Here is a 25,423-nt window from a genome sequence, read left to right as displayed (position 1 = left end):
GCTATCCGGCCTAGCAAGATAGTGGAGAATATCTGACAGATGGTACTCAGCAACGTGATACCTCTATAATTGCTGCACTGTGTGATATCTCCCCTTTTATGTATGAGACAGATAATGCCTCGTTGCCAATCGTCAGGCATTGATTCGCTGTCGCATACCTTGAGCACAAATTGATGAACCACTTGGTGTAACTGTCGCCTCCATATTTAACCAATTCGGCTGTAATTCCATCGGCTCCTGACGACTTATGATTTTTTAGCCGATGAATTGCACGGACTGTTTCTCCTAAACTTGGTGGTGGCAGTATTTGTCCGTCGTCTTCAGTTGGCGGGACCTCCAACTCGCCGATGTTCTGGTTGTTCAGTAGCTCATCAAAGTAGTCAACCCATCGCTCCAATATGCCCATTCTGTCGGAAATCAAATTTCCCTCTTTGTCTCGGCAGGATGAGCATCGAGGTGTATAAGGCTTCATCCTGCTGACTTGTTGGTAAAACTTGCGCGCCTGGTGCGGTTGCTCCCTGTACTTTTCTAGTTCATAGACTTGGTGGTTCTCCCAGGCTTCCTTTTTCCGTCTGTGAAGTCGCTTCTCCACTCGACGGAGTTCGTGATAAGTCTCTGCGCGTGCCCGCGTTCTTTGAGAATGCAACATTACTCGGTATGTGGCATTCTTCCGTTCCGTTTCTAGCTTGCATTCATCGTCAAACCAGCCGTTCCGACTCAATACTGAAATCTATAAATTGATTTATGAATCATGGATTAGACTGATGGCAACTGCATTCTGAACTGGTTATCAGCTCTGCAATAAATGGACACATTAGAAAGGACCCAAACTGATCCAGATCCAAAAAGGCTCTACAGAAAATATTGGCTCGGCGCAAGAAATAATGATATCTACCAAAATGTAGGACTTTGGAGTGTTGGAAGTAGTTGGGTGTCAGATTTGAGTGTCACCGCTCTGCTCAAGTACATGGAGACGTACAGAAGGATATGACATCACAAAGCAAGCGGAAAATATCTAACAAGCATTTCTTGCAGCCCAACCGTATACCCGCATGAAATGAGCCAGCTTTCGTTTCAAAGTGCATAACGTAATTAACAGTGACAACACGCATTTGACTCAACAGAGCTCAAAAAAAGTCGAGGTTAGAGAAAGTCGAAATACGTTTATACAACACTAGCCGCAAGATGGGAGCCTCGAGAGACACATCAGGACCATTCAGGATCTGCCTCCATGAGATGAGTAGAGAAGACATCATTGGGGCTCTCTAAACGGGTCAAGAAGCAAATAAAGCCGCTCTGGTTTAAATAACATCTGAAAAATAAAGTTTTGAACCAGAGAAATCATCCCTTGCTTTATCTGGAGTAGAAACAGTTTAACTGCCCGACTTGATTAAGGGCAAACATGATATACATTAGCAATATTTAATAAGAGCCGTTATGACAGTCAATAGTTACTTCCAGGAAGAAGAGCCTTGAAGGAGTGGTCCAAAACTTTATGGGTTACAGATTGGAGCAGAACTGATAAAGCCCTGCAGATAAGAAAATAAAGTGCAATCCCAAACCAGCTGCTACCCTCTGCCAACCACCAGATCAGGGAATTCAGCACCAAAATGATCAGCTTCGTTTTTGACGCAGGGGACAGAACGTTAAATGGATTACTAGTGTAAAATGTAGAATGGATTTTTCTAGCAGCAAAGCAACAGGGTCTATTTCAGCTTACAAAAACTGTTTCGCTCGAAACGTCTCACCATAGGGTCAAAGCTCTTACTGTACAAGACAATGATCTTGCCAGTCCTCATGTATTCCTCTGAGACTTGAGTTCTTAGCAAGAAAAATTGCGAACTCTTGGCCGCGTTCGAGAGAAGAATCCTCCGAAGAATTTTTGGCCCCCTACATGAGGATACCATGACCGTCTGGTTGTGGGTAAAATCCGGCTCAATAGGTTACGGTGGGCGAGTCACTTAATCCGTATGGATCAGGATGATCCCACCTGGAAAGTCTATAAGGGCAATATCTATGGTAGAAAAAGAAGACGAGGCAGACCCTGCCTAAGATGGAGCGATGGCATAGGTCAGGAGAGAGCTTTTAGGGATATCGAATTGGTGGACCTTGGCGCAAAACTGGGATATCTAGAGTTCCCTATTAAGGCAGGCCTAGACCGGATACCGGTTGTTGCGCCGTTGATGATGAAAGCAACAGGGTACATTGCATTGGGACTATATTGACCAATGAAGGTAAAGTGTATACTCAACAAAACGAACAACAACAGGAACGAATCGACGAGTCTAGATATACCTGAGAACCTAGAGAAATTGGTTGTGATGGCCCGATCCAACAATAACGAAAACTTACCCATCCATCCCCCCAATTGCTATTGCAATGGTGAATTCACCATATTTTTTCTGGCACCATCCAGGCACCAAAAAAGGCTATATAGGTTGTCAGCCACAAAAGGAGGAGTTAGGAACTGATTGATTGATGAAAGGGTCGTAGATTTCAGAGTGGGGGGGGGGGGGAGGGGGGTTGTTACTGAGTCCTCGGATTGATGCTATGTTGGCGGAGGTCGTTCAAGTATTAAATATGCCAGGAGTACCGACATGTCAAAAGACGGGCGCCTTCAGTTGTAAGGTATCATATGTCAGCTTTAGAGCATCTATTGAGACGGCAGTATGGTAGCCTTAACATCTACGATGTATGATCGGCTTCAGGCCTGGCTCTGTGCACCGACATTTTAGGCTCTGCCTTTGCCATGGCTAACGATATCGTCAAGAAGAATACTGCTGAGTGCCTCACAGATAGTAACTTTGCTGCAGAGAGAGGCAATGTCTGCTGCGAGATACCAGTCCAAGCATTTCGAACATTATGCTGAGCCAATTTATCGCCGGTAGTTATTCAACTGCCTCATGCAGCGCTGAAGCTCGGTAGGAGCTTTCAGACAAGGATACATATATCATCGTGGCCTTGAGTTTGTATGGTGGAGGCTTTTAAGTGCCAGCGTAGGCAAAATATCGGCTGTAATTCGAAACTTTGCGCAGCGATGGGCCTCAAAAAGCCCACGAATATGTTGAAGATGTTTTTCATGATCCTTTGATGTGATAATGGTATCTTCCAGGTAGACTTCGACAAAAAGGAGTTATTGAATAATGCAGCCCATAGCCCCCTAGAGACATTATGTCGTAGCGTTACCCCAACTCAAAGCGTCGTAAAAACCAACCTCAAGTCTACAAGCGAGAAGCCGTTCATTCAGACCTTTCGAAGCAGATGTACAATAATCAAAGGAAGTGATCTGGCGTACCAAGGGTTGCTTAGCTGGATGAGGTGTGGAGAGCTCAGCGACAGACTGGAGGGAAGCCGGATGATTCTCACCCCAAGGGCGGCCTAACTTCTTTTTTGACACGCTTGAAGACCAGAGAGTTAAAGATATGGATTTGATATTGGCCTGGAAAGTCAAGCAAGATATTGAATGGACCACCAACATCAGCGTCCCGCGGTCAAACCAAACCTGTGGTAAACTGCGTTGTATGCCCTGCTGTGCCTTATTTTAACAGAGAACGAGAACATGCTTCGGAAGCCAGCCATGATTGATATTCTCAGGTATCTTCTTGCATTTGTCGACTGCTACCAAGAGGGTAGATGCTTCTGGTATAACGCTAATGGTAGGCTCAACAAGTATATTGTTTTCGCAGATATTCCACTGGACTCTGCGCCACTTCCATTATTACGGAATATCATATCCATGCAAAGGTATTCCCAGCTTTCAATCAACCAAAGCCAAAGATAGCATTGGTTGTAGTTACAAAACACCTTAAGTCCAATCCAACGTGGACTCATATGAAGACAAGGTGGCGAAACTGAAAATAAAAGTTCAAACTCATAATAATCGGGAATCACGTGGTCCACTTTAAGTTGGTCGCCAAAAACAGTAGGTACGTAATGTACTTCTAGGTGGCTCAGACTTTGTTGTTCTACGGACCGGATTTTTTTAGTCACCCAGAATAGGCACACAACGATATAGCCGAAGTTTAAGGGACAATGGAGGGGTCCATATAATTTTCGTCTTGGGCCCAGATTTTCTCTTTAAGGCAAGAACTATCTTGATGCATTGTTGGATTATAAACGGTTTTTACGACTGAGTAGAAGCTCCACTGTCTCTGTTTAGATCAAAATATAACAAGATTCCATTAAATTTTTTATTTACAGCCGCTATGGAGCACTTATCTCCGCCTCCATCACCGCAGTCAGCTCATCAGCAACAGAAGTATCCAGCCTTGAACCCATTCAACCCTCTCGACATGGCGTCTTCGCCGAAATACCTTATACAAAGAGCTTCTGCATTCAATACTGTCTTAGCGTCGGCCAGCCAAAAATTCAACGGGAGAGGTGAACCAACTTCCACTTAGTGCTTAAAACATTTTTAAAGGAAAATATTCTTTCAAATTTCAGATTTTCCCCTTCTTTACAATCCACTTCTTTACTCAAGCGCTCTATTATGGCCTCAGTTTTTCTTCCCATCAACTTCCGGAATTTCAACCCCCTCAACACCAGCTACGCCACGGTCCCCAGGTTATTCGAGTCATCGAGATTACACTCTGACACCGGAAAAGGAAGAACCTATCGATGAGCCTGACATGCCGCTTAACCTATCCACAAAGCCTTTATCAGGATCAAATATCGATCGGAACACGAGTAGTAGCAGCAGTAGTCTACACGAGGATCACCTTCGTTCGACGCCTCCTCCATCATCGCCTCCTGGCTACACATCGTCTGCACTTCTGGGTCATCCCCAAACACATCATCATCCCAATTCAACGATAATCTGGTCACCGGCAAGTATGTGCGAGAAGGAAGGAAAGGGATCCATTTCGGGAGACGAACGAGCCGGTGGATCACATATTGGCATCACACGCGATGATCCTATTGTGAAGAAGTTCAAATACGAGCGAAGATCAAGTTTCCATCGAGCGCAACATCATCACCATCAGGAGCTGTTGGAACACGAACGGCGCTTAAGCATCATTAGCGGTCATAGCACGTCGCAAACACCACCCTCCCCTGTCCTGACCAGGATACCATCCGGAGCGCCAGATGTGGGACAGATTTATTCACGATTTCATCAGCAACATTCCGCGCAACATCTGCAACATCGGACAAGTCGAGAATTTGATTTTTTTTCAACGTCCTCGGTTAGCACGCCTCAAACGAAAGCGGCAACGGAGAGTGGCGGTGGTAGTGCTAATATTGGTGACTTTTACAATGCAATTAGTAACAATAATAATAGCAATAAATTCAGTAATAATAACAGTAACAATAGTAGTAGGAACAGTAGTGGGTGTAGTGTAAAAAGTGAAACGGAAAGCGCAAGACCTGATTCGACCGCTATGTTGGTGCATGGCGGTGATATGGTGACAACGATAAGGGGTTGTGATTCAGAGGAGAAGAGAAGGGAGCGAAGTTTTCAGGTGAGTAATTGATTTGAATTTATTTGATTATTTTCATTATTTATTAAGGATGAAATGAATGGAAGAATCTATTTTTTTTTAGAAGTAAAAAGTGAGACTGTAAATTGGGTCTTATGTGTTGGTTTAAGTTATCTATTGACAATTCTTGCATGAAGGACAGTTTGTCCCGCCACAGTACTCCATAAGGTATGAGCTCTATGAGTATACTTAAAATTTGTTAAAAAAACCTTGACAAGTATGTTACGTACGCAACAGTTGTGGCCCCACGTTGGGCGCCAACTCTGTTATGATGGGAGTATGTCGTTGCATCACCTTGGCACCTAGAGGACCACCAAGCCTGTCAAGCAACCAAACTCCCCTAACAGATTTGCCAGTCGTAAAAACCGACTGCGCGAGATAATATGTGAAAAAGGACGCACGTGCTGGAGCTAACCTAAATGTTACCCGTTCAGCGAGATGTGGGCCTAGGTCCTTGGTTCTCAAATATGATTTCCCTGCCAGGACACGTACCTTGACTCAATAGTAAAAAAAACTAAACCGACCCAGGGAAACTACTCTAATAAAGACGTGAAGCCTCACGGCTGATTGATACCACCGAAAATTTCAATCTCAAAGGAGCTAAACTGCCAAACGGCTTAATAAAGGACAAAATCACAAAGAAAACTAACGCGCGCGAAATAGATGGGGAAGGACTAGCCTTGAGTCTACGGGACGAGTGGTCACATCTTCCTTTCCTCTTCATGGGGGACCAGATGGACATGGTGGCCCTGCGTCGGCCTACCCTAACCTAAACGTTCGCCTTGAGAGCGAACAAACTTCCCACACCGGTGTTTCCAATGTTCCCTGCATCTGGAAAACTCTGTTTCCTAGATGCTGTTCAACTGTTTCAGCATTTTTTCATTGATCTCCTCTATCGCCTGAAATCGTTGTTCTTTCATTGAGTACTTGAGTTTTGGGAACAGCCACTTGCCACACGGAACCAAATCACGAGAATAGGGGGATGGGGAAGGACTGTCATTGAGTTTTTAGCAAAAAAACTCGCGAACGAGGAGCGTGGTGTGACCCCCTCCGGTGGTGGAAAAACCCCTGGTCTGTTGCCCTCAATCTCTTCCGATGAATCTTTTGGCGTTAACATCTCAGGGTCTCACCTTGTGGGAGGAATTCATGATGGATGACAACCTTCGAATCGAAGAAAGCAGTGAGAATCACTTTAGCGGTTGATCTCACCTGGTTACTTTTTTTAGGCTTGGTGAATTTTTGGACTTTGACTGAGACGATTGCACGTTGGTTTCCACGTCGTAGACATAAAGAAGTTTCCATTAGGATTAGCCATTTCCAAGAAGTTCTGACAAACCTCCAGGCTATGCGCTTTTTGATCCTCGGTCATCAGTCGTAGAATGAACTTTTTTAGGTCAAAATCTGGTGACATGACCCAAATGAAATATCGCACTTCCTTGTCATCTCTCGAATCGTCAAACGCCGATTGGAACGCACAAGGGCATTCATTTCGGCCACATGAAAGTCGTCAGCTGAAGTTGAAGGCCTTCCTAAACGAGGGTCACCTTCCGTTGTTGTTCTGCCTCCCTTGAACCGTGATAAGTTGAACGACTCATCATTTCATCAACAAAGGCTTGCTGCATGATTTGCCCAATTTCACACAAACACGTTGCTCTTCCTTCACGTCCATGACAAAAATATTATATTATTATTGTCATAGCCCGCTGCCAGCCACACCATGAAGTTTCACCTTGCTGGCAGGAAAAGTGCTAAGGGTCATTGTCATTTGTTGCACGGTGGTAATAGGTGGCCATTATGGCCTTCCTCATTTCTTCTACCTCAAAAGGGTTGCTTCTAATTGCATTTCCATAATATTTGGACAACTTGTCTATCTGCGCTCCAGTCAATTTGCCTTTCTCTTTCAAAGAAGGGTGACGTTTTATTAAGGTCCAAAGTCTCGAGCCTATTCTTTTGCTACCATGATTAACACATCCTTTTTTTTTAACAGGATGCTCTTTTTCATATAGTTTAACCTCAGAGATTGCTTTATGATTTTTTTTGTCACCATCAGCTGTGTAGTCCAGATAGCGAACACCTCTCAAGTCCACCGACCTTTTCAAAATTTCAAGAATACCTTTGACTTCCATTCCTCAGCTGCTCCCTTCATAGTTAGTATTGCACTCAGGCCAATGGGTTTCGATAAAGTCCTTATATTCTTCAGTGCAAAATTTCTTTTTCCAAGTTTTACATGCTTTGCAAAACATGCTGTGTGTGTGTGTGGTGGGGAGAAGCTACAGCTTCTGAGCACTCAGGCCGTGTTGGCCCATTGTACTCGCCTCCCCCGTCTAACGGAATATTCCGGATTCGTTAACGTATCGTAGGATTTCCGTTAGTGGATGTGATGCTACCCGTCGTAATTGGAGAACATCGGCACCAAAGATTTGATGCCTGATACGTCCATAGGCAGGGCATTCACATAGGAAATGCTCCGTGGATTCCGCTTCCTCATTACAGGAGGGACACGTATCATCTTCGGCAATTCCTATTCTGAACATATGCCCAGCTAGTGAATTATGGCCTGTCAGAATGCCCACAATACACCTGCAAGTCCTCCTGCTTTTCGACAGGATAAACTTTGCGGTACGTATGTTGGGTTCTGGCAGGAAAAGTTTGGTGTGTCGAGCAGCATTAAGGCTCTGCCACCTGTCATTATGGGAAACCTGTTCCCAGTTTTTGAAAACAGATTTAGCCAATGCTACTGATACCCCAATTGCTGGCTCCGGTCCCGGCATAGGGGAGATTGACCCCTCTTTCGCTAAAGCGTCCGAGATTTCATTTCCTTCTATGCCACAGTGACCAGGTACCCAGAGTAGTTCCACCGTATTGAATCTAGACATAGAGCAAAACATGCTACTCACTGAAATGTCTATCACTTTTGCAGTCTTGTCAGTACTTCTATAGCAGTTACAACATCAAATAAAGAAGAAAATCCTCTCTGCATCCAGGATCCATCAACTGAAATTGCATTGTCTTCTAGCTTAAAACCTGGCCTGATTACAGTTTTCTCCTTTTCCTGTGTAGTAGCTTTCTTCATACAATAATCTGCAACTACACTAGAAGCTTCTCGTATCATCGTTGAAATTTAATCTTCGTTAGTTTCCTCCTCGTTGTCCTTGGAATATTGATTACCGTGGAATTTTCCTTTTTTGGAGCGTCTAGGGTGTTGGTTGCTTCTTTAAGTTTCTTTCCGATCGTCCGAACGAACTTCGAACACTCACGGAACAATACAAATTTGCCAAAACGAAGGCACTTTACAAATGGAAACAACCTAACCAAGCAGTTGTCAATAAACAATTACAGCAGCCTTTTAATAAATAGCACGAACACCTAGTTCGGTTAGTTTTGCTTTATAAAAAGCGTAGAACCCGCATCATGCAATAAAGTTCCCATCCTTGCCTCTCCTACTCAAGGGAAGCGATTGCACGCCAGCCAATCTGCAGTGGACCAGCTGATAAGCAGAAAGATCAAAGCAGACGTCGCGCGCTTGTAAACAAACGACTGGAGCGGCGGGAATTTTTTGAATTCAGCGTTCGGAGTGCCCGCGTTTTGTTCGGGAAAAAATGAAGATTTTTTTGTAAGACCACAAAATTAAACAATTGATTTTTTTGACCCTCTACACTGTATTCCCTCCTTCAGCCGGGGCGTGCACGTTGATGAGTCAGAGGTTGAAAAAAAACGAGTCCTGATGCGAATTGCACATAACCTTTTGTTGATAGGTTTGAACTTGGTGGCATGCGACTTGAGCTGCTTGCTCACTATAAATGCAGCTTCTTGTGACCTGATGTGTGCGAATTTATATCAATTATTTCGTTACAAATCCAATTTGTTTCTTGAACTACAATCATGCTCAATTTGTAAATCTTGATTTGTTGCGTAGGGCCTTGACGGCCCCTGGTTTGCTTGGGGAAGTGCATTCCAGGATCCGAAAGGATAGTCCGTTAGACTTTTACTTGGTCGTCATCATTTATTCGTCCAATCCGAGGCAAATATTCCAGGCTTCTTGACATGGAGTGGTTTTTACATGGAAGGGATGTTGGCCCATCACAAAACTCTATCCGCGGGTGGCCTTGGGGGTTCGCAGGAGACAACTATGTTGCAGGTCTAATTCGCGACAAGCTACTCACTTGAGACGCTTAGGTATAACTCAGCTATTGAGGCTACATCTATCTCCGCCTTCTCCTTTCTCAACCATAGTTTGGGACGGGTTTCTGCGGAGTTTGAGTGATGTTTCCTCGTTGATCCCTTGAGTCCTAGATAAGAAGCCGCGCAGAACCATCTAATATGAGTTTTTGCAAATTATCCTTTACTTCCTTTACAAAAACTATTCATTTTGATTTTGGAACCCTGATAAAGTAAAAACCTCTTTCTTTCCCTTATATCTAGGTCACTCCCATTATTCGTTCATGTCACCCTCAGTATATCCATCTATAGTTCAAAGACAAAAAAAAATAACCAACATTGTGGCTCGTGGCAATCATGAAAATTAAATTGTTGCGTGTGCAAAATTTATTACGTTTTTTACCCTCGATTTCTTGATTATTATCATTATATCACTTAAAGGCGATGCGATTTTTATTGCATGTGTTGGTAGAATCAGAAAAAAATAGTTAAAGTGGGAACAGAAGGTTCCTGGATATATCGGAAACGAGTTAAGTTAAAAAGTTGCCGTAATCATTCAATGTTTGTTGTTAGAAATGAAGAGAAAATTATCCTTCCAGGAACAATGGAGTTTAGTTTTTTGCATGTTACAGAAAAATGGTTAACGCGGCTATTGAGAGTTGAACTCATTTTCAGATATAGCTGAGGATAAGCTGCAGTTGTGTGAATATTGTGCAGCTCCTGGAATGCTATACTAATTAGAAAAAGTTTCGTTCTGCCTGAAAAGTAATATTTAGCTCTCTAGGATATCTGCGAAATGAAAGATATTCCTTTTTTTTTGTTTAGGAATTGAGGGGTCCTAAGGTAGGTTCTGAGAATGGGTCCGTTAAAGAAATCATCATTTTGCACCCCTCCCACTCCCCGCCTTTTTAAAAAATCTCAAAACTAAGACCGGGCTTCGAAAAGTACTAATCGAGACCTTTCATTTGATACCCCACATGACTATATTCGGTGATAACATTTTTTACACCCCCCTTTTACATGTATGGGGATCCTCCCCCCTAAATCTCAACGTAGGAGGATATCACTCACTGCATGTCTGGGGGTCCACAGATCCCATCTTCTCACCAAATTTCGTGTCAATGTGTATTGCCGTTTCTGAGAAAAGTGCCTGTGACAGACAGACAGACAGACAGACAGATACTCCTGTGAGGAGTGGCCAGATCTCCCATCAGGTGCGACCCCAGCTGGCAGATTGGGGCATACCTATTGATGTGTAAATATGTGTTCATGCACTTTTCTTTTCTGACTGTGCATGCGCTGGTGTTTGCTCATCTCTAGTGCGTCGACCAAAATGGCTATGGGAAGTACACCCAGAACATAAAACCACTATGGAAGACGTGAGAAGGAGAAAACTTACGATGCAGGGGCTCGGAGCCCCAGTACCGGCGGCTTTTGGGAATGAGCAAGCGGGCTCCCGGTCGGTGATATCCTTCGACCGCAGTGCCTCGGTGGTGGACAACTTGGCCACCGTGGCATCTAATGCTACAAGTGTTGGAGATAGATTTGGAAAAGGAGGTGTTCAAGCGAAGTACCACTCTACCAAGGACACCAGTAACAAAACCGAAGAAGGATGAATTGAAAGCAGATCGTTGGACAACAAAAACAGCAACAACATCGACCGCACATATTCAAGAGGAGCAGCAACAGGAGGTACTCCAGGACCAGGAAAAGGACCCATTCAAAAGAAGTTCGTCAACTTTGAGATCTCCGCCAATGCCAAACATCAAGAAAAGATAAAACGGAGGGAAGGTCAATGAATGCCAAATGTGAAGGACTATTTAAAAGTAGTAATCTGGTTAGGAATTATGGAGAGCAGAGCCCTGAAGCAGAGGAATTACCCTTCACACAGCTTGGTTCAAAAATAGTGAAGCTGTCTGAGTTCATCAAGAACAAGCAAAACGTCCACCAAGCCATAAAAAATATGGTGAGAGCAATTAGATTGCTCTACAACAAATCGCAGCAGGAGGAACAAAATTCCAAGGGCAAGTCGAAATCTGTTGCTCCAACGGTGTCACAAGCGACCCAACTGACATCTAATCGTGTTGCAATCGGCTTGCCACCAAATAAGAGAGTGCGGGAAGGAGATGTGGATCCTCTAAGAAGTCAGCAGGCGCCTAAGAGGAAAAAAGGGATACAAATAGCGATACAATAGCGGTCCTCATCACCAAGTGCCGTAAAAGAAATTTTGCCCGTATTCAAATTGGGAATCATATCATCACTTCTAAGCCTGCGATCAAATATTTGGGGGTGGTGATAGACAGGAAGCTCAGCTATAAGCAACACGTACAGTATGTCAATGACAAAGCATCCACTGCGAGTGTGGTCTTGGCAAGAATGATGCCGAACGTGAGAGGGCCACGGCATGCTTCCAGGTTGCTTATAGTTAGGGTAGTGAGTTCGATCCTGCTCTATGCAGCTCCAGTTTGGGGAAAGGCATTGCAGGTTACATTTAATGCTAACAAACTTCAGAGTTCAGTCTACAGAAGAACAGCCCTAAGGGTGTGCTCGGCATTGAGGACTGTCTTAGATGATGCAGCATTCGTCATTTGTGGAATGATGCCCATTGACATCTTGGCAGATGAGATGACGAATATATATAATGCGAAGTCTATCTCTCCTTTATCGCAGACGAAGAACACCGAAAGGGAGAGATCTTTAAATAGATGGCAAGAGCATTGGGAATGCTCGGGAAAGGGTCGGTGGACACACAGGCTCATCCCTGCCATCAAGGAGTGGTTGTAGAGACGGCACGGTGAGATTAATTATAATCTTACTCAGTTTCTCACGGGGCATGGAGGATATCGCCAGTACCTGTTCAGATTTAAACTGGATACCTCACCCGACTGTCCAAACTACGATGGAGTCCCAGAGGACACAGAGCATGTATTCTTCCACTGTTCAAGGTTTGTGGAGGAAAGGAAGAGCCTAGAGAAGACTCTAGGAGAGGTGCTTGTGCCAGAGAATCTGGTGTGAAGAATGCTAACATGTCAGGAAGACTGGGATGCACCTCTTCAGGAAAAAAAAAGACAGACAGACATTGTAACGATTTTAATTTTTTGTTTTACAAACAAAACCTTAAAAAGGTAAATTTTTATTCAATCTTGTGATACCAAATATCACCAAATATCACCCCGCACCTTATGTTAGCTATGACCTCATGCAAGTTAATCATTAGAATTGCATTAACTGATGACAAAGGACCTACTCACAATAAAATTCAATTCATTAATTGCTCTTCAATCTTTGTCGATAAAGATTAGTTTGACATGTTATCAGGACATCCATCTGAACTCCTTTACGAAGAAAATGCGCCATATTTCGACTTCTCCGGATATCACGCCATCTCCAAATCCTTCAATTTCGACTATCTCTGCCCACCTCCTACGACACATAACGCAAAAAGGTTATTATTAAGGCATAACCATTGTCCTGATATAACGAATAAAAAGCACGAAGAAAGAGCCCTTAAGGTATCACTACAACTATCGATTGCCAACTACTATCAGATTACAACGGCAATAATTAAAAACATAATATCACCGAAAGGACATAACATTTCCATGTTCAAATTATATTCCATAAGGCCCATAAGGTCCGGACACTTTTTTGTCAATCATAATCAAACTCGTCCCCAGTGTAACCCTTCAGAAGGAAGACGTCCTTGTAATAGTAAATAGGGCAAACCTCTTTCCATTTTATTTCCGTTTACTTATCGTGATATAAACGATTTGTACGAATTAATTAGACAAAAACGTTTTTGATTGTGACACAAGTTGTAATTCACTTTATCAGAATAATATTCTGATCAAATATACGAAAATCGTCGGAAACGCTTGGGTGTCCTCGGACAGACATACAATCATTGTTTGTTGTTTGGGTTTAGGTTTTTCTTTATGACAATGAAATATGAAAAGGCGCTTGAGGTGTTAGTTATGAAAGGAGCAAGGCACAGTGTCCATTGTAGACAATGGAAAAGGACGATGTGGAACAATTAAAGCTGAAGAGGTTTTGATATTTGAGTTTACTTACTGAATCGATAGCGCTTTTGTTTTTGAGGGATAAAGGTGAAAGGTCGAATTGTGTATTAGACAAGGATTGAATAGATAACAAAAGACACTTCTGAAGTCAAGTAGCCACGCCAAACTCAAAGCCTTCTCACGGCACTTGCGATACTAACCATAGCTACCAAAAAATATGCAAAATACTACCCGCAGCAAATGCTCACAGCTATCCGCCAATAAACCTAATTAACCTGCTTCCGCCCCTGAGAACTCCGGCTAGAAGTAACCACAGCGTTTCGGTCGGTCAATATTCGACAACATTTTTGTAAGGGCCGCGGTGTCGTTAGTTGCCTCTAAGTGTCATTAAAAGTTCAGTTTGGCATATATCATCACCCCCAGGCATTTGATAGTCGACTTTGAAACGACCGGATATTACTGGACGACCGGACCGGGATGACTGGACTTCCACTTTTACAGTGTCCTTCTTTCCACGGTTATTTATTAAGACTGCGTCCTTTTTATCATCCGCCAAGGCCAGCCCGGCTCTTTCTAGCCACTCTCACTGTCTCTGTTGCATAAACTTACACATCATCTGGGTGCTTTGCTATAGCAAAAACCGTCAAGACATTCGCAGGGGACCCAGTACCGATCCCTGTGGTATCCCCTCCTCCTTGGGCCCCTCATCGGTTCCGTGAGAGCACCCACCCCGAGAGGTGAATTTCGGCCAGTCTCGTTAAATAGCCGGGGCCATCTAGGCCAGTCAATGCCCCTTTGATTCGGTTCCAATTGGTAGCATTGAATGCATTTTTGACATCCAATACCTGCGTCTCTAGCTAGATTCACTTCCGTGCTTACCCCATCCAGTGTATGGTAGTTCGCCGGAACTCATACTGGCGCTTAGATAAGTCATTACTGCTTTCGACGATGGGTAACAGTCTGTTGAAGATGACTTTCTCCATCATCTTCCACTTTGTATAAAACAGGTAGACTGAGCGATATGATGATGGTGGCTTATTGGGTTTAGGAGGCAACACCAACTTTTACCTTTTCCGTTAAGCATGGAATATTACATGCCTCGACAGTGTCAGTGAAAAGTTAGGGCCTAGTCTTCACTGCTAGTTTCAAAGCTCTGTTAGTGGCGGCATTCAGATTTGGGGCTTTGTTGTCGCCGATCCTCCCTCATATTTCCCGCAGCTCCTACTCGGTTACTGAAGGTATTACGCAATCGTTGGACTGGATCACCGTTTGTCTTCTGCTGGTTTGATGAAGAAACGGGGTGGCAATAATCTCTCTCAGAGGCGCAGGCAGATTACCTTAGGTGGTCTTCACAGCCTTTGCCCCACCCCAAAGGGATGTTGGGCTGTACTCACATGACTTCTACAATACAATCTGTATAAAACATTCAATGACAGCATATCCCAGGTGAGGATGATGTCAACCGAAAATGTATGTGGTACACTTTTATGTTGTATAGGCTCGAGAAGGGCTGAATACCTGAAATTAAAAGGATAATGGAGGAGGGCCGGATTTTCTGCCTACGGCTCGTTCTTTTCGCTGCTCAGCTAGCTCCCAACATGAGAAGGGCCCGAACGTAATGGACAACACGGCTCCACCTGTCAGCGCTCCTCAGCATCTCCTGGACAATGTTGATCCCCTGTGTTTAAATAGAGCTGCTGACAAATCCCATTCCACCTTCAACAGAAAAAAAGTGTGATGGGCGCCGTCCATAACTTCATTGGAAAACATATAATCCGGAGATCGTGCCTTCGCAATCTTGTGCGGGTAACAGTGAAAAACCTCCATGCCCACTTAAGAACTGTGTAAGGAAATAGTCGGTCTCACTATGCTTCTGAGTCAGCCACGCACCTAAGTTGCCAATAAGCCGTGCAGCCCATTTGCCTCTAGTTTCATTTCGCTAAAAGAATTGGCACTCATCTAGGGTGCGTTACCGTTCTTCACGAACAACCACCTTCCTTGGTTCTTCTCCCTTGCGCTTATGTATGGCTATTCGCTCCTTAGCAAGAAGGGTCGGTTCAGAGACAGTGCAGTACGCAGACGGCACCCGCAAAGCCCCCGGTCTCTGTGCTTGCGCGAAACACTTACGATATATCTCCTTGCCGAGAAACAAAGGAGGCACCTGAAGCTAAGCGGTAATCAAAACCCCAAGCCAAGGTGTCACTACTGTGCCGAGGGCTGAATGGTCATACGGGTTGACATGTAGCCGTGAACGGTGAACTACAACAAAAAGGCCTCTGCTGAGCTCGACATATTTTCCTCGGTAAAATACAGGCCATGACAACCAACTACAAAGAAATTAAAAACCTGAAATGCAAGAGAAAACAACAGCACTTCGATCATGACGATCCAAACCGAAACGAAGGAGCAACCATCCATCCTCTTCGATGGAGGACCTGAGTCTAGACTTAGATTTTTCTTTTATTCAAGCGCGAACCAACCCTATTGGGACCCGTCAGCGCTCTTGACCCGGAGTTCCAATCGCCTTCGGGAATGCGCCTGCGGGCAAACCCCCCCCCCCTTGCTGGTGCCGATGGAGGTGAAGACCTGCGGAAGAAAATTGTTACTAGGTGAAGCTGTGCCGGTCAAAATGGGTAAGGATTCGATGGTGATCAAGTGTAAAGACTTGGATGAAGTCACCGTAAAATCTGAGATCTGCGAAGCCTTGCAGGCCCAATTAGGATTACAATCGGTGAGTGAGTCTAATGAGTTACTACTTAGGAAGGCATACGGTGACATGCAGATAACATCGACAAGCCTTTCTATCGAAACACCGAAAAGGCGATTGCAATGGGCAAAATACGTATTGATTGGGTGGTCTGTTGGATACGGGGGCACAGTCACTATTAGTGCTGACAGTTTGATCACATAGCGAAAGCTTGCACTATTATTATTATTTGTTAAGGGAAAGTCGCACCGCGTCCTTGAAGAACTATTGTGCCCCTTTTACTGGTTATAGTGTACCCGTTGATCATAGTATCTCAAGCAGGCCAGTAACCGTTAGGAACTTTAGTATGTTCCCCACTTCCAGAAGTTTCAGCTTTGCATCTGGTATTAAGTGTTCTCCCAGATGTATCGACCTACTTTGCACAAGTGCTGGACACTGTCCCAGGACGTGCATAGAGGTTTCGTCCTCCTCCTCACAGAACCTGCAGGCAGTGTCCGTAGATATCCCTAGCTTCCCTAGGTGGTAGTTCAGCCGACAATGACCAGTGAGAATTCCCACTATGATTCGGAGGTTCTTTTTGGTGAGGTTTAAGCAATCCTTTGTGCGCATGGGTTCGTATCCCCCAATAAGCACCCTGGACTGCTCCATCCCTGGTAGGCCCGCCCAATATAGTTCCCTCAGCCGTTTTTCTTGCTAGCTTGCACTAGCTCGCAAGAGAGATCAAAGTTGTGCCGCAAATGTCGAGAACAGGACCCTTTTTCAAAGAACTGCAATAGAATGCCCAACTACGTATTCTGCGAGGACACAAAAAATAACGACAACGCCCACATTGCAGGAAGCAGTAAATGTCAAGTGTTCAGAAAGGCGTTCATAAAGAAGGTCAAATGAAAATGCAACTCAATTTGATTCACTGACGAGCGGCCCAAGACTTACTTTCTCAAAGCGCATTCGAAAACAACGTCGACGTTGCCATTGCATCCAAACAATACGAGAATCTGTGGAGTAGTGGAGTATGGATAGCAGATATGGAGTTGCGGAAGTCAAGCTATAGAAAATGTGAAAAACATCCGGAGGACGGGATCTATAGGTGTTACGCAGCCTTGAGGCTCACATTAGAGGAATTCACGTCATTGCTGGAGAAACTATCCCTCAATGCAAGTCGCTACAATCCCAAAGTAATAGCCGGCGACTTCAACGCATGGGCAGAAGAATGGGAAAGCGGAAAAACCAACGCAAGAAGACGAATATTGCTGGAGACATTCTCGCGCTTGATTGTGGTATTTGCCAACTCTGGGGAAGTCAACACATTTCGAAGGGCGGAATTTCAATCGGTGGTAGACCTCACCTTCGTCAGTGATAGTCTAATCTGAGACTTGCAGTCGCGTGTCAGCGAGGAGTACACACACATCAAACTATCATCTTCCAAACCTCGCAAAGGAATATTATGAAGCCATCAAAAAGAATAATGATGAGCTGGGTAACCAAGGAACTCGACCCAGAAATGTTCAAGGAGGTAATTCTGGAAGATACATTGCTATCGGGAAGCGCATAAGAAACAGTTTCACAGGTTTTGGTAAAATTTATGCGGGCATGCGATGCCTCTACGTCTCAACATATCGCTTTCCGAAGACAAAATTGAGGAATGCCAGAAAAAGTGAAGACGCTCCCGGCGCAGAAGAAACCGACCTGAGTTCGAGCAACTACATATGCAATACAAAAATGCCAGGAAAAAATTGCATTAAACAAGCGGATGTGTACTGAAGCTGACTCTGACCTATGGGGTAGCGTATGCAGGTCGGTGATATCATCACCAAAAGGCAACACTCTGTTCCCAGCAGATGAGAACTGTTCTAGTCTTCTTGCAGTACATGTGAATCCCGACGAAGTTCCGGTAGTGATAAATGAGGTGGTTCTACACGGAGTGAAAAGATTCACTGAGGTGTAGATGGAATCCCTAATATTGCCCTGAATGTAGCCGCCAGGACAGCGCCAGGTATGTTTGCCCCAGGGAAGGAGAATTCTCCGAGAAATCGAAGCTACCAAAGCTCATACTCATTCCGAAAGTAGGTAAACCATTGGATGACCCCTCCTCATATAGACCAATATGTCTGGTCAATGCCATTGGCAAACTATTTGAGTGAGTAATATACAACAGAATGCTCGCTGTTGCGGAAAAGGAAGGAGGCCTTTCCGACAAACATGGATGTCGTAAAGCGAAAGCAACTGTCGACGCAATCAACATGGTTGCAATACAAGAAGGCAAAACTGGGCAGTAAATATCCTCGACGTAAAAAATGCTTTTAATACGTAGGACTCCTAATATTTGCAGTATTGAACGCATTTTTTACATCGAGGGTTATTACTGCGCAGTTTTGCCTTCTTGTATTGCAGCCGGAGCCAAGCCAGTCACCATGTTGATTGCGTCGACAGTTGCTTTCGCTTTACGACATCCATGTTTGTCGGAAAGGCCTCTTTCCTTTTCCGCAACAGCGAACAGTCTGTTGTATATTACTCACTCAAATAGTTTGCCAATGGCATTGACCAGACATATCGGTCTATATGAGGAGGGGTCATCCAATGGTTTACCTACTTTCGGAATGAGTATTACAGCCGTACAGTAGGACAGACTGCGTTGAATTCATCAGGAGATGTCGCCTGCTAGACGTAGGACTCCCTATATCTGCCATTAACCTACATAACGCCGAAACTTCAGCTGTAGTTTTGTGTGCTGCTCCTTTGATTTACTCAAAAAAAGCTCATCTTTTAGTCAAGGGTTATTTGTAGGTACTCTACCGTTGGTTTAGACTCGATTATCGACTCGCCGAACGGCATGAGACCAAGAAGATCGCCACGGCCATAGACCGTGAATAGAAATCTGGAATCGTAATAATCCACAGCCGTTAAGTATACGGACAGTACCTGAACACTTGGACTCGCTCAATCGACTCGCCTAAACTAGCTACTCATTTCATTGACTGCTCTCATGACAGAGTTCATTTTCTTGCCAAACTTTTCCAATCGATCAGAGACCACTGAATGATACGTCTCAAACCGAGTGTTCAAGAGAACATTTTGTCGGGTCGAAGCCTGCAGTCCCACAAGCTGGTCGTGCCGGATTTCATCGATATCTCTGTATACTTCGTCGTTTATACCAAAAAGGGCGGTTAGTAGTTTGCCTAGTAACCCGCTTTTTTTTCTCCTCGCTTTCGGGACGTTGAGTACCTCCTCGATCTTTCGGACGATGTCTTCATATTTGAATTGAAGATGTCTTAACAGGGCGTCGCAATCTGTGTTCGATATAATTTTTGAGGTTTCACGGTACATCTTTCTAGTTTGCTCTAGCACCTCTGTCATGTTTTGGCGATCCATGATGATCGTATGTATCAGAAAGTCCATCTTAACCCTTAGGTATCCACGAACCAATCTTGATTCCCCTAGTTCCTCCACATAGAATCCAACCTGCGTTGGTATAACTTGTAGTTGTTCGTCGTTATGTTTTTCACAAACATTATTCCAAAAGATAGCATTATCATGATCAGACTAAGCAGTATTTGTGCCCATGAACATAGAGCTATCCTTGGTCCCATTGGGCATTTCGCCGCTCCATTACTCGGATTGGATATCGCTACGTTCCCCCGAGGAGGAAGCTTAGGATCCACTACCGCTAGATTGCTGTGTGATTCTCAATTGGCGGGGTTCGGGCCGGGCCATAAAGCTGGCCGCTTCCGTTTAACAGGACTTGTTTCGGAAGAATATCACCTCCTGGCCGTTTGGTACCGGTAGGAGACACCAGTTCACTGTACCAACTTGTTTCCTTGAAGAGCCGAGATACTGAACCCTAACCGCTCGGACTAATCCATCGTCTCCTGGATGGATTACATAGATACGCGCCAATGGCCACTTTATAGGAGGTGTCTCCCTTTCTCGAATCAGTACCAACTGACCATGCCTCACACTTGGGTTCGCTTTGTCCTATTTCGTCCGAACCTGTAAGTGAACCTGTACTCCTTAGATCTTCTCCAAAAGGTTTGGTGGATGGCCTGAAGCTGCTGCCAGCATTCATAAAGGCTCCGTTGAGTGCGATCGGCCTCCGGGGGTGCATTAATTGGTCGTTAAACTAAAAAAGTGCTCAGGAGTCAAAGCCTCAACATCATCTGGATTGCTAGAGAGCGGAACGAGTGCCCTAGAGTTTAGGCATGCTTCGATCTCGCAGAGAATCGTAGTAAATTCTTCGAAAGTCGGCACAATGTTTGTTTCGTCGAATACGCTTTGATTTGATAATTTTGTAAACAGAATTTGTATTGATTGAATTCTCAACCGGATACCCCAATAAGGATACCAGCTCCAAACATACTTTTTCCCCTGATTCATATACATTCCCCATACTGTTTTCATATATACAAGCAGAGTCGCACATCACTCCATCAAGATTTACATTTTTGCTAACAGTCTGAACAGGTAAAACACCTTTCAATTAAATCAACTGATTATCTCATCAGTGCCACGATGTAGGCTTGACAACCTACAATGATTTCCCTCAATGACACAAAACACAGAAACAGCAAATAATTGCAATTCTGCAGAAAGTTCGCAATTCGCAGAATTAATTGTTTTAAATTATATTCATCAACGCCAGAATATAGAAATTATATTGATCAAGACCAAAACAAATACAAAACAAAACCCCAACTGTTAAAATCAATTATTTAAAGTTTTTGTTTCAAACAAGAAAAATATTTATCAAAAGTTTTACGCAAAATTCTTTAGAGATTTTCTTGGAAAATGTCTGTTATTGTCACCTTGGGGTGAAGTGAAGTGAAGTGATCGCAAGGAAAAAATGTCGATGCCTCTAATTAGGAAGAAAGTAAACATGGTCTTATCCAAAAATACACAAAATTCAAGCGGAAAACACTTGCGGCTCGTATTTAATCAAGTTTCCATTATACTTTTTTCGGGGAAAAAATCTAGATCTGCGTCAACAGCACACGTTCCGCTCGCCTAATTTTCATATTATTCATCAGACGTTTTTGTATTTTGTTGCTAAAGTCACTTTCCATTTGTTTTATCCACACCCGCCACTGTTCCAGTTTTTTCTTAATTTTTCTGTTCCTCATGATGTTGTCCTCGTGATTGAATTGCTCTATTTCGTTTTAATACGAAAATATTAGGAATGCCCAAGAGAATTTTGTGAAAAACAAAGCTGGGGTTTGCTCAGTATCATGCCAGCATGTCAGCCAGTTCCCCCGATCTAGACAGACAAACTTTTATCTGCTTCTATCTAACAGATAAATATTGATCAACAAAATGATTTTTCTTTTATATAACTGTGTGGACAACTGGTTTCAGTGGAAAACTGAGGAAAATATCAACAAGGATACGGCAACAATCAGTCAGCAGTGCTCGTTTATTGAGATCTGTTTTAATTTTTCATCTCCTGCATTGTTCCCGTGTTTGGCAGAACGGATTCAATCCATTGTGCTGGCACTGAATGAAGGAAGCAGATATTTAGTCACAAGGGTAGAATGGATACTAGCATGCACTGCGTAGGTCGATCTAGATGAATGCCCACATGCCACAGTCAACAATATGATGCATGGCATCCCAGCTATTACAAGATGCTCTAATGTAGGCCCGGCATCATCTGGAAAGACAAAAATTAATTGATATAAGTATAAACCGATGAAAGAGTATCTGAGGTATCTGATCTATTGTTACATTGGTAGATACATTGTATAGTGTTGTGTCCGAGTTTTGTACTCAGGTACGATCTGTGCTCGGTGTTGATTCAACTGTGTCACGTCCGTGTAAACAGTCATCGGTAACGTGTTGCGTGTAAACCGCTTTCAATATGTTCTTAAATATTTATTGCCGCCTGCATTGTTTTCAGGACAAAATAGATTGTTATGGACTTTCATCAACAAGATGCACATACACTCAATCCAAATATAACAAGCAGTTTCGAGTAAGATAGGAGGTTTGGTTCACTTGTGATTTTTTTATAAAAGATGAAGTGTTACATTCGTCTTTGAGTCAATAGAAGACAAAAGCGGTCATTTATGTTACAGACGTTAAACGGTAGCACGAGATATTCAGATGCATTTACAAATATTCATATGACTTTGTGTACGGATGAGGGTTGCCATTAATATCATAGAAGGACGAGTGATTATAATATTTGTTAAGGGAAATCGCGTTGCATCCTAAAGGGACTATTGCGCCACTTTCCTAATTGTGGTATACCTATTAACTATAGTACGTCCTCCAAGCCTATAACCAACATGAACTTAATTGTGTTTTTTACTTTCAAGTCTTTCAACCTGGCATCTGGTCTTAAGTATACTTCCAGGTGCCTTAACGTACTTTGTACAAGTGCCGGACTCTGCGGAGGCCATACTTTCGAGCACTTGGGTTCATATCCCTTCATGAGCACCCTGGACTGATCCATTCCTGATAGGTTCGCCTAGTACATTTCCCTCAAACATTCCTTCTCCATTTTCAGCGTCGTGGCCATGAACCGATTTCTGATCCTACAGAAGGGCTCTGATTTATGTAGCGGGGGCCCTGGTCCTTTTCCGGTCAGTTCGTCCTCCGCGCTATTGCCTCTTAATTCAATATGGCATAGAACCCAGAGTATCCAAACTTTATTGAGCAAGACAAGCATGTTCATTCTGCCAAGGCATTTCCATGACTGTTTACAATTCACTTGGTTTAACTGAAGTTACTTAGTAGTCGCTTGACTAGCGGTTAGAATAGCAATGTTCTGCCACCTATAGTTCCTTTCAAGGTTTAAGGAAGTACAGCTATCTGTGGCGTATATTTCTGTCTAGAATATGTTATTGGACTTACTTATTGGTTCAAAGTACGTTTTCCTGGGACCAATGACCCCGCCGACTGTCCCCTCTACTCTGAGTGATCCGTAAGTCATCACAAAGCTCACTGGAACATTCTCTCAGTTCACCCTGATGCTCTAACGTGTTTCGAATTTCTGAAATGACGCCTCCTTGTCATGCTGTCCATTTGTGATACCGCCAAGAATAAATATCAAGTTTCTTTCGATTCAGACTGCTCTTCTTCTCGCTAATACTCCCGGACATTCTGAAGATCGCCTTCTTTGCCAGCATCAGTATGTGCAGATAGAGCGGACCAAAAGGACTTTCAGACTCATTGGCCCATTGATACAAATGCAGGTCAGTCTTTGAAGTTTGTGTCACTCCCTGACTGTTGTAATGAATTTAGTTCTGTCTGACTCCTATCTAGGGTCGAAAATCACAATTGATAACAGCTACGATGATGAAATCCGCGCACGGTTGTTGTCAGCCAACAGAGCGTATTTCAGCTTACAAAGACTGTTCCGCTCGAAACGTCTCACCATAGGGTCAAAGCTCTTACTGTACAAGACTATGATCGTGCCAGTCCTCATTTATTCCTCGGAAACTTGGGTTCTTAACAAGAAAAATTGCGAACTCTTGGCCGCGTTCGAGAGAAGAATCCTCCGAAGAATTTTTGGCCCCCTACATGAGGTTGGACGATTCCGTAGTCTACACAATGACGAAATCTATGAGCGATACCGTAACCGTCCGGTTGTGGATAAAATCCGGCTCAATAGGTTACGGTGGGCGGGTCGCTTAATCCGTATGGATGAGGATGATCCCACCCGGAAAGCCTGTAAGGGCAATATCTATGGTAGAAAAACAAGCCGAGGCAGACCCTGCCTAAGATGGAGCGATGGCGTAGGCCAGGACGCCAGACAGCTTTTAGGGATATCGAATTGGTGGACCTCGGCACAAAACCGGGATGTCTGGAGTTCCTTATTAAGGCAGGCCTAGACCGGATACCGGTTGTTGCGCCATTAATGATGATGATGATGACTAGATTATTGCCTCATTTCCAATTTTTCTCTGCCACGAACTTGCACATCATCAAAGCCCTTGTAGTTTTCCGACGTCTGTTTCTAAAAAGCATGTTGCAGTGTGACTCCTAAATATTTTACTTCTGTTGCTAGTTTCATCTCCATGCCACGTAATCTAATGGCTTTTAGATGATGAAGCTTGCCCCTCCTAGCGAATGGTACTACATTGCCCTTAGCTGAATTAATACTCAGACCGTGTAGTGATCCGTAGTCCAGTTTGGATTCTGCCGCATGGAGAAGTTTTGCCCGTGTAGATTAAAATAATGTCATACACGTAACCTTGGACCTGAATTCTGGTGTTTATTAGCTTTCCTAGGAGTTCGTTAACTAAAATTTTCCACATTCAAGGTGACAGGATCCTGTGGACCACTTTGATTAGTTTTTGAGATAAATAAGGTTGTTCTTGTCGGCATTTCTATTTATCATCCACCCCCTTGCGGATCAGGGTATATCGTATCACTGTGTGGTGTATTTTCGAACGCTTCTTTGATGTCCACAAATGCACACAATGATATTTCTTTAGTTTCTATGGTATCCCATAATAATTTGACCGTCCTGCCAGGTAAGCGTGTTGAAATGGATATAAAGGATTACTCATGACTTTTCCCATTTCAAAAATCTTTACGATAAACTGGACACTCGGGATGGCGAGAGAGATCTGTATCGACTTGCTAAAAGCCGTGCTGAACGCACACAGGATATCGAACACTTCTGTTGTGTTAATGACAAGAACGGTACTTTGCTTAACAACCGTCGAGCCGCAACGGATAGATGGCGAGAATACTTTGAGCAGATTTCAAGTGAAGAATTTGCTCATCCTCCACTTCCACAATCATGGCCGACATTTGGACCAGTTCCACTAGTCAGCGCAACTGAAGTCGAGGAGGCAATAAAACAAATGAAATCGGGGAAAGCAACAGGACCTGACGACATCGCATCTGAGCTCTGGAAAGCGAAGAGCTGGGACCCAACACTGTGGCTCAGTGAATTCTTTAACCGGGTTATTCAGGAAGGAAAAACACCATCTGACTGGCAAGAAAGTACCACTGTTCCAATATGGAAAAAGAAAGGTAGCCCAGCAGAATGTTCAAATTACCGTCCGATCCGGTTACTTTCCCATACCATGAAGATTTTTGAACGCATTCTTGACAAC

General features: G+C 43.8%; 1 protein-coding gene across 1 annotated transcript in view; it reads left to right on the top strand.

Moving 5' to 3' along the window:
- Positions 1–25,423, top strand: part of LOC119649242 (zinc finger protein sens) — a 62,720-nt gene that overhangs the window by 14,124 nt on the left and 23,173 nt on the right. The window contains exons 2-3 of the mRNA XM_038051308.1: positions 4,201–4,380; positions 4,444–5,459. Of these exons, the coding sequence (XP_037907236.1) occupies positions 4,201–4,380; positions 4,444–5,459 (1,196 nt within the window). The remainder of the gene's footprint in view (positions 1–4,200; positions 4,381–4,443; positions 5,460–25,423) is intronic.

This window comes from Hermetia illucens, chromosome 2, assembly GCF_905115235.1.
Source record: "Hermetia illucens chromosome 2, iHerIll2.2.curated.20191125, whole genome shotgun sequence".
NCBI classification, from domain to species: Eukaryota; Metazoa; Arthropoda; class Insecta; order Diptera; family Stratiomyidae; genus Hermetia; species Hermetia illucens.
The sequence above is the reverse complement of the archived record's forward strand: the minus strand, read 5'-3'. Positions and strand labels throughout refer to the sequence as shown.